The sequence below is a fragment of the Habropoda laboriosa genome, unplaced genomic scaffold (assembly GCF_001263275.1).
Source record: "Habropoda laboriosa isolate 0110345459 unplaced genomic scaffold, ASM126327v1 scaffold42, whole genome shotgun sequence".
NCBI lineage: Eukaryota > Metazoa > Arthropoda > Insecta > Hymenoptera > Apidae > Habropoda > Habropoda laboriosa.
Window position 1 is genome coordinate 2,113,527 of NW_017100181.1, and position 10,970 is coordinate 2,124,496.

A 10,970-nucleotide genomic window follows, 5' to 3' on the forward strand; every position below is an offset into this window, starting at 1 on the left:
CAAATATTCATTTGAGTAATATGTTAACTAAAAAAATGAAAAAAAAAACAACTGATACCTCCAATGGAAGCTTTGCTAACGTTGACAATGGAATCTAAAATAGGGATGATATCTTTAATCTCTTTCTCAGATTTTACAACAAACCGTAGTTCTTCAATTAATTTGTCAATATCGTGTTTCAATTCTCCTAAAAGGAAAATACATTTTTTAATCAATCAATGTTTATCCCAACAGATATGAATGTTTAACTTAAAAACATACATAAGGAATTTCAACAAGTATTTTATTTATCACAAATACAATGTACATAAGTACACAATATATACACAATAAAATATTTATTCTTTATGTGTTACGAAATATGATACACATTTTTTATGTTATTGAAGTTGTATATAATACACTGTGTACAAAATTTAGTTAACATTAATTTCAGAAAAGTATTTAATATTCACTGTTATCAATTGAACATTTGACACATTTTTATTGTTTTTTAAAAATCTTTTTAAATTTCTTCTCAAAATCTGAACCTAATTTTTATTGTAAAACACACTTTACACGAATTTTTTCATAATTTTTTGAAGTTTTATCTTGAAATAATAAAAGACCAGTAAAGAAGAAGAACGATTAAACATAAATGTCAGCAAATGTTTTGACATCAAATATTTTTATTACAAATTGTCACTAAAATTAGTTAAAATCCATTTTCCAATATAACAAATAATACTTTTTAGTACGCTACCTTCCATCATTTTTCTTATCTTAATTTCAAATTTTATAAAACTGAAATTTCTTTTCCAAATTAACAATGAAATTTATTTAACGTGAAAGAAACATCTTTAAAGGACATTCCATAAATTATAATTCGTTAGATGAGAAAGTTAAATTTTTGTGCAGCACAATAGCTAGCAAAATCTTAATCCAATTTCACATGTCATCATTAAAACATTATACTACTGCGTTATGTGGCTCATGTGGCTCCCCGTAGTGTGAATTCTAAAACGCGCTGAATATAAATTGTACAACGGTGTGGCCAAAGCAATGAACAAAGAAATTCGATAAAATATATCGTAAACTATCATTGACTACTATTTACAACTACTTATGTAAATAAATATTTATCCTCGTTGCTACGCAAAGAAATATTGCTCAGGTGTAAAACAGTGCTTTAGCGCTCCATGAGCGACAACTCCATTAAATTCCCCAAGTATCTACGTAACACTGCAATAATCATGTGTCCAGAAAAAAAATTTTTGGATAATATAAGCTTAAATTAGCTTTAATTTTTGTTCTATAGATCTTAATTTATGTTTGTAGCTTTTATTTGATGTTTGTAAAAGACATTGTTAATGTTAATCTAAAAATTTCTTACGTTGGCAACAATTGATACATTTTAGAAAGTACATTAATGTAAGGGGGACTAATATTAATTATTTGATATAAAATAAATTGAAAAAATATAAGTATTACTAATAAAAATATTGAACAATAAGAAACTAATGTATACTTGAAACATTATGAAACAATATTTTTCTTGTAAATTAGGAATGAAAATAAGTTTTATTTTTATTAAAGTACTTTCAAAACGTTATACCCTTTTAATAGGAAAAATTTTTGATAGATATCAAATCAATTTTAATTCTTTTACTCTAAAATTTTTGTGAAATTTAATATTTTATTTTATATAAACAAACATTACTAAGATTGATAAGAATTTCGTATTGATATAACAAAATATATCTTAATTTGTATTACATATTGTTATACGTATTACATATAATTTCTATTAAATTATACTCATTTTAATGATTTAAGTAGTTATGAATATATTTTAGTCCTATGTTAAATTATATCATAATAAAAATATACATTAAAACGACAAAATAAATTTTATTTATTAATTCCGTATGGATTATAGCAATGTAATAAAAGTTTTTTAAAGCTTCTAATTCTGTATTGCATATTTTATATTTATTTCATAAAGATTGTGCATACATCTATGGAACAACGTGTGAGTTACTTACATGTGTAAACACAGCCAAAGAAACGTGTTGCAATTTTGTAAGTTGCTTTATTTAGATTTCCTTTGAATTTTGTCGGAGACTTTCTCAATCGAAGGCTTAGTAACATGATACATTGTAACAATAAGGAAAACAATAATTTAAATTAAAAACATAAGCCATGTCAGAAATAAACGAAAAAAAAAAAAAGGAAAGATTTTACGGTAAGTTTATGTTTAAATTTCTTACGTTTAATAACTTGAATATTAGTAATATTAAACTATTAACCTGTAGAAGATGTGAATTTAAATAAAAGATAGAATGATCTTTTCTTTTAATTGTTTATTCTTGTTTATCATCATAATTAAGCATATAGTAAACAGCAAATTTAAAGGGCCTCTTTTAAACGAACAGTTTACAATAAATTTAAATTTAATTTAATGATATTAAAACTAAATAAAATTCAAATCCAAATTTGTATAGTTTTTGCATTTTGTACTATAAAACTCGAAATCATACATAACCTATATTTTTTGTTTAACTGAGTTGAAATTATTTTTAGTACAATTAGGTTGCTACAAAGTTATAATTAAGAGTACTTTTAATAAATTAATAATTTATGTTCCAGGTACAATATTCTTAAGTGGAATAGCAGGAATTTCTGCTATGGCTGGAACAAGATACCAAGAGTTTTGATATTGGATTTATGGGAGGAAAAGGACTTCCTGAGTCTGGGGCTGCACTTGCTACAAGAGCTTTGTTTTGGGGTTCTGTATGGGCAGTTAGTGGTTGTGGAATCCTTTTTTATGGAATTTGGAAGCTTTCTGGTGCTACAACTGCTGAAGAATTTCGACTAAAAGTTGGAAACCTTCTACCAAGAATACCAAAAAATGATCCCCCTCAAAGTAGAACTGAATTTGAAAACCTTACCGATTTATTAAAATATGTTTCTGAAGAATGGGGTATTAAAAAATAATCTTATTCATATAGTAAGTAGTTTAACTAAGTAAGCAGTTTTTCTAAAGAATTTTTTAATGTTATAAAGATCTTTAAAATAAGAAGATTGTTGGAAGTTATGGAAAAGACTTTACATTGATTGGTAAAAAGAATAATTTGAATTATATATATTAAAATGACAGTAGAACTTTGCACTGCCTGGTACGTTACAACTGAAACATCTAGTGTAGTATTTTATTTTGTGTTTTTATATTTACACTGTACATACATATTATACATTAGTAAATAAAACCTAAGGTTTTGAGTTGTAAATGTTACATGCTATATTAAATTTTCATACCTTAATTTCAACAAATATAAGCACTCTTCATTCACAATCTTACAGCAAATAAAGCATTTTAGTTTATAAAAATATTTAATAGTTGCATTAATATATTTATATAAAACAGACATTTTTTAATTCTGTACTTATTTATTTAATTCAAAATGATACTTGTGGCAAATTTATTGCATTTGAACTATATTGTTATTTATTCTTTACCAATATTTTAATGTTATCTTAAGCAGATGAAACTTAATAATTGTAAATACAATAAATAATATAATTTTGTAATAAATGGTAATAGTCGTTTTAATCGTGTAACTCATAATTGTCCAATTGCTCATAAGTCATAAAATAAAAATCAGAGTTGAAAATGTATTAGTTTGTGCATAATACATAAAACGCAACAACAAACTATGTATGAATATAAAAATTGTAACATAGGTTATGCATTAATCCTTATTTTAGAATGTATCATACAGTAGTTGATTATTGTGTCAATATATTATTTTCATTATTATATATTGAGTCAATTTTATTTCAAATGCCATATATTGTTATTACACATTTACATATATTATACAGGGAACCAACTCATAATTTATATAACTATTTTTGCTTAAAATAATCTTTTGTACATGCTGACAAAGTTTGTCGAATTTATTGCAGAGTACCCTGTATTATATTATATTATGTGTTAAGCATATTTTATCCTGAATGTTAAATTCCTTTCCTATGTGCGACTCCTAAAACTGAAGCGTTACGAAGCTCTGTCTACGTCTACGCTATATAACATAACACGTTATATGTAGTGTAGACGCAGCTTTACGAAATTGATACACGTTCACTGATAATTGCATCGTGCACTCGTGCTACCATTGTCTATGTGGATCTCGTGTTCGAGAGGCCCATTTGTTGCTGATACTTTTTCAATCAAACTACTTTTCAACTCGTATCAAATCTTTTCCTCCCGCTCACCTAGAAGCTCGCTTCGTAAAGGTGTTCGAACATTTTCGTGCTGTTTCTCGACGAAGTTTTCGAGAATCGATTAAAATCCCTGTGAAACACGACTCGTTTAAGCACATTTAAACGTTTACGAGCCTCTCTCTCTTTCTCTCTCTCTTTATCGATGGTCGAACGGTTCGGTAATTTTCATCGTTTCGTTTCTTTTTTTCTCATTTTCTTTTGCTTTTCAGTTTCTTTGCACGTGAATTCGTCTAATTGCCTCAACTTAGGTAGCATAATTGCCAACTGTAAAAAGCGTGCGGGCAATCTGCCGCTGCAAACACGATAACGGTGAAAATTGGCTGATCGTTGTAGCTTCTAATTGCCGTCTGAGTTCTGATTTTAACAAAAGCGCTAATTGTTCGCTGCGTTTCAAATGTTTTTTAGTTTATCCTCTAAACAGCTTGCGAAATGTTACAAACAACGGTGATTCTCGTTCTAGGAACGTTTCCTAGAGTTTGTCTTTTAACGCTCTGTGGAAACGTTTATGGAATTTTCCTATGAAAGCTACAACAATATTTAAAGTTCAAGCACGTATGTTTATCTTCCAGGTACATAAATAACAAGTTCAAGCTCGAGAAGAAAGTTTAAAGTTTAAATTGTTAAATTTATTTTGTTTGTTATACAAAAAATATTAACATCTTTATTAAATATAAACATCTTTAATCAACCATACATAAATGTTAATTTAAGTTTATTTACCATTTTCCTGTCACTCCCAATGTTGCGGATTTAGCATAGAACAAGACTACGTTAGTAGTGGTTGGAATTAGAATTAAACGTAACTATGAAATTACAAATAAGAAAGTAACGTAATTGTTTATTAGTAGATGATTTATCACATGCGTGTGTTCTACTGCTGTCAAAATATCGTGAACAGTTCTATCCACGCAACGTAACATATTTAGTCGTGCTTACTACGAAGGATAACTCGTCGAAGTATATATCAATACAGAAATGAGTAAGACAAGGAAAAGAATAGCGGTAGACAAGGATAGCATTAGTGATATGAGTTAGACAAGGAAAGGTATAGGAATAGACAAGGATAGCACTAGTGTAATGGGTTAGACAAGGAAAGGAATAGGGTTAGACAAGGATAGTATCAGTGTAATGGGTTAGACAAGGAAAGGAATAGGGGTAGACAAGGATAGCACTAGTGTAACGGGTTAGACAAGGAAAGGAATATGGGTAGACAAGGATAGAACTAGAGAAATGAGTTAGACAAGGAAAGGTATAGGGATAGACAAGGACAGAGAATTTACAGTTCTGAAGCAACGCCATCTCGCGTTTGGATCCGCGAACTAACGACTCGTTACTCGGATAACAGAATATAAATAGAGGTATTAGACAAGGAAAGCACTAGTGTGCGACAAGGACAGAGAGAGAACGTTTCTTATTGGTCAGCGGGCCGCCATACTTCAACTCCCAGGCCCCAAATTAAGTCGGTCGGTGAAAAATCATTAATAACTCAATAATTACGATGATTTTGTGAACTTTTAGAATTGAAGAATGAAGTGTGGTCCTTTAGCAACTTTCTCCTATAGTTTTTAGTGCTTTAGACCCTTTCAATAATTAGTTATTAACAATTTTAGTACAGGATGTCGGGAACGATACCGCATACCTTTACGGTTTTTCAATAATTTCACAGCTTTCTACTAAATTCTCGTGAAACTAACGGAACGCATCTGAAAGGTAACTCCTTTAGCTGCATTCTTATATTATTTTTATTAATACATACGGTTTGGTTCAAGAGTTATTAAACATTATATGGGAGAGTGCCCTATTCATCGTACTAGAGTATAATCAACTGTTATGAACAATTGCTAATATCTATTAAACCACACCAATTATGGCTACCAAATTATTTGCAGAATATAGTTAAAAGTCCATTCTACATTTTGCATGCTTCAAAGTGCATAATTTCTTAGGCATTTCTATTGAAATAACGAAAATGTGTTACGCTTGAATACGGCGGGTGTAATACTTTTACGGTTTTTTAATAATTTTATAGCTTTTGACTAAATTCTCATGTAAGTAACTGTATGCATTTTAAAGGTAACTCCTTTAGCTATATTCTCATATAATATTTGTGAACGTATCCCTCGTGGTTTGATAGTTATTTAACATTCTTTGGGTGAGTATTACGGGCGTCGCATTCAAGCGTAAGAGATTTCCGTTATTTCAATGGAAATGCGTGACCAATTGTGTATTTTTACGCATGAAGAATGTAGAATGGACTTTTGTTTATATTCTGCAATTAGTTTGATAGCCTTAAGTGATATGGTTTAGTAGATATTAGTAATTGTTTATAACAGTTGACTATACTGGTGGACGATGAATACGGGACTCTCTCACTTAATGTTTAATAACTCGTAAACTAAATTGAATATATTAATGAAAATTATATGAGAATCTAGCTAAAGGAGTTGCCTTTCACAGGCATATAGTTATTAGCATGGGAATTTAGTAGAAAGCTACGAAATTATTGAAAAACCGTGAAGGTACGCGGTATCGTTCCCGACATCCAATACTAAAATTGTTAATAACTAATTATCGAAAGGGCGTAGAGCACTAAAATCTATAGGAGAAAGTTGCTAAAGGTCCACACTTTATTCCTCAATTCTAAAAGTTCACAAAATCATGGCAAATAAGGAGTTACTAAATATTATTTGTGTGAGTACTACACCCATCGCATTCAAGCGTAACACATTTTCGTTAATTCAATAGACATGTGTGACTAATTATGCACTATGAAGCATGTAGAATGTAGAATGGAATCTTATTTATATTCTACAATTAGTTTGGTAGACTCAAGTTATGTGGTTTATTAAATATTAGCAATTGTTTATAACAGTTGACTATACGCGGGTACGGTGAATAGGAGACTCTCCCATAAAACGTCTAATAACTCTTAAAATAAACCGAATATATTAATAAATATTATATGAGAATGTAGCTAAAGGAGTTGCCTTTCAGATGCGTATAGTTAGTTGCACGAGAATTTAGTAGGAATATATGAAATTACTGATAAACCGTAAAGATACTTGACGGTATGCGGTATCGTTCTCGACAACTCGCAGAACAATTATTAATAAATAATTATTGGAAGGGTTCAGAGCACTAAAAACTATATGAGAAAGTTGCTAAAGGTCCACACTTCATTCTTCAATTCTAAAAGTTCACAAATTTTTCGTAAATAATGAGTTACTAAATATTATTTGGGTGAGTACTACACTCGTCGCATTCAAGCGTAACGGATTTCTGTCATTTTCACGAATATGCATGATTAATTTTGTACTTTCAAGCATGTAGAATATAGTATAGACCTTTGCCTACATTCTGCAAGAATTTTTAATCCTGTATATAATGTGGTTTAATAAATATTAGCAATTGTTTATAACAGTTGACTATACGCGGGTACGGTGAATAGGAGACTCTTCCATAAAACGTCTAATAACTCTTAAAATAAACAGAATGTATTCATAAAAATTATATGAGAATATAGGTAACGGAGTTGTCTTTCAGATGCGTATAGTTAGTTGCACGAGAATTTAGTAGAAAGATATGAAATTACTGAAAAACCGTAAAGATACTCGACGGTATGCGGTATCGTTCCAGACAACTCGCAGAACAATTATTAATAACTAATTATTGGAAGGGCCTAGAGCACTAAAAACTATATGTGAAAGTTGCTGAAGGTCCACGCTTCATTCTTCAATTCTAAAAGTTCACAAAATTATCGTAATTATCGAGTTATTAATGATTTTTCACCGACCGACATAACTTGGGGTCTGAGAGATGGAGTATGGCGGCCCGCTGACCAATAGGAAACGATCTCTCTCTGTCCTTGTCGCACACTAGTGCTTTCCTTGTCTAATACCTCTGTTTATATTCTGTTATCCGAGTAACGAGTCGTTAGTTCGCGGATCCAAACGCGAGATGGCGTTGCTTCAGAACTGAAAATTCTCTGTCCTTGTCTATCCCTATACCTTTCCTTGTCTAACTCATTTCGCTAGTGCTATCCTTGTCTACCCCTACTCCTTTCCTTGTCTAACCCATTACACTAGTGCTATCCTTGTCTACCCCTACTCCTTTCCTTGTCTAACCCATTACACTAGTGCTATCCTTGTCTACCCCAACTCGTTTCCTTGTCTCTCTTCGGTATTCTTATCCTCGACATCCCTATTGCATTTAATTAACACTTTCATTACACTAGTGCTATCCTTGTCTACCCCTATTCCTTTCCTTGTCTAACCCATTCCTCTAGTCCTGTCCTTGTCTACCCCTATTCGTTTCCTTGTCTCTCTTCGGTATTCTTATCCTCGACATCCCTATTGCATTTAATTAACACTTACAATAAATTCTTAATTGCTTTAACATTACTAATATGCAAATACAACGATAAAGAACGCGTAGCGGAATTTACGAAGTTCAGAAGCGAATTAAAATCAACGAACGCAGGTAAGAAAATGGAAGAAGAAATATATACCCGTGGAATTAAAACAAACAGCTTGCGACGTGAAACTTTCGATCGTGAATAACTTTCATTGAGAATATGCGCTCGATAATTGAATCTCAATCGTCATTCAGGAGGGCTTGGAATGGCTCAATCGGTGAAATAGGTGGGGTCGAGAGGTGAGACGTAATTAGGAATCCATGGAATGGCGTTTCGCGGGGGACGAATTAAAAGAGATTCAACTAAAACACGAGCTCCTCCCGCGCGAGGAGAATCCGCGATAAGGGGCTGGGATCGAACGTAGGGCGAGACATTTTCAGTAATTCCGTTACAGGGATATTTGCTCCATAATTGAATTTTAAATTGTTCATCGTTGTCTCTGTAGGTACCAGTTGAATTCGTGGATCTCCTTTGGACGAATGAAACGGCACTTTTAATTTTCACAACCTGCTGTAGCATAATTTTTCTTTTCTTCACCGCGATAATGTTATCACTGCTTTTGTTGTTTTTGGCTCCAATTTTAGAACTTAGCCTTTGTAGAAAAGAAAGGAAATTTTGTTTTGTGTTCTGCATTGATCAATGATTTGGCTATATACAGTACGTCTGGTTCGAATGTATACACCTGATTATTTTCCTAAATATTAAAAATACAAAAAAACCTTTCAAACTAATCTAGTACGGTGTTAAGGGGGTCACATCGTAATGATAACTATTTGACTTCACAGAGCCCTGTGATGGTCACGTTTAAATTTTTAAACAGAACCCTGTATTTTTTATTGCATACAGTCAGTCAGAAAAAAATTCGGACACTCTTTAGGACAGTATAACTTCTTCAAAATTGGACAAAACGACTTGAGTTTTTTTTACAAGTTAGAAGGATTAGTATACTAGATTGTGTGTGCAAAAAATTGAAAAAGAATTGCAATTTGTGGGAATCGCGAAGAAAATTGTGAAGTTCACATTTAGGAATCGAGATCCACTCCGAAGTCCCATTTCCAAGAATTGGTGGGGATAGCGACGGACGCTTAAGTGTGCAAAAATGCGGACATTTATGCGTGCACTACTGTACTACACACGCACACTCATTCCTCCTAATAGTCCAACAATTGTATTTACTGCTACTTAATATATTCGATTCGTCAATGTAGAGATAGCGCAGTCTCAGGGGCGCAATCGAACGTCCTGTGCCGTACATTTGAATACGCAACGCGTAAATGTAACGCTGGGCGTTGGAAATGGGACACGGTACTTGGGAATTTCCGAATAAAATGCTCACAGCCAGGAATATCTTTCGGCTATTCGTTTCCACGGATTTAGACGAGAAACGACGAGGGAGCGAAGGGAGGTAGGAAGGTAACGGGTCAACGCGGAAGTGACATTTTTCATAGGATCGCGAGAAACGCGGGAATATGATCTTTGTTCTGATTAAGTGGAACAGTTGAAAAATTCAACATGACGAAATTGCCGGGATTCGTTTTTTACGTTACACTGTGTCCAAAGTTCTTGCAACTTTTCTATTTAATTTTATATGACTACACGGTCTACCGTGCCTGTAATTTCATCGTTGGTTTATGCGTTTCTTCTCTACCGCTTATAGTCTCAAGTACCGTTTCATATTCTTCTTCAGTTTACCACTCTTTTCGAAGTTGCTCGTAAACTCGAAGTTTAAACAAAACTGAAGGCGAAGTGACTCGCAGCCAGCGAGTAGACGTTGGATTGTATGGAACGAAGAACGCGTTCTACCTGGTTGCGTAACGCTATGCCGCGACAACGAGAGGAGTCTCGAACAACGTTTTCTTGGTGTGCAAAAGTAGTTTTATTAATAACCGACTAGAAATTTCAGTTAGGCAGATATTAGGTCCGCATTAGGCTAGCCTAGTTTGCCTGTTAGGCCCGCATGCGGTATGTAACGCGGAATATTCACGACCGCCTAATTGGGAAAGCCGCATTAGGCTCTCCCAATTACTATCCAACGAGGTCAACCGCATTAGGCCCATATTAGAATAGCTTTATTAGGCTGTCATTGGGAGACATTAATTAAATCTCATGAGGAATACCGTAAAAACTTTTATCTTGTTGAAAGCTCTCTTATGGCGACCTAACCTCTACTGAGATGTCTGTAAATATTTCTACATTTAAGTTTGAGAGCCCCACTCTACCTAATTTAGGTGTGCGCCCGGCCATCTCCATTTGAGCCACGCATGGCAACTGTTAGGAATGCCCAACCTAA

The 10,970-nt window shown here is 32.7% G+C and overlaps 2 protein-coding genes across 2 annotated transcripts in view; one reads left to right on the top strand and one right to left on the bottom strand.

Annotated features, from left to right (window-relative positions):
* LOC108579051 (rap1 GTPase-GDP dissociation stimulator 1-B) overlaps positions 1–752 on the bottom strand; it is a 5,227-nt gene extending 4,475 nt beyond the window's left edge. The window contains exons 1-2 of the mRNA XM_017942480.1: positions 743–752; positions 59–187 (exon numbers count right to left, since the gene is read on the bottom strand). Coding sequence (XP_017797969.1) covers positions 59–187; positions 743–752 — 139 coding nt within the window. The remainder of the gene's footprint in view (positions 1–58; positions 188–742) is intronic.
* Positions 753–2,181: 1,429 nt separating this feature from the next.
* On the top strand, positions 2,182–2,976 carry LOC108579103 (transmembrane protein 242). The gene is given in 3 exon segments (XM_017942546.1): positions 2,182–2,224; positions 2,629–2,674; positions 2,676–2,976. Coding segments are annotated over 3 exon segments (390 nt in total).
* The last annotated feature ends 7,994 nt before the right edge of the window (positions 2,977–10,970 follow it).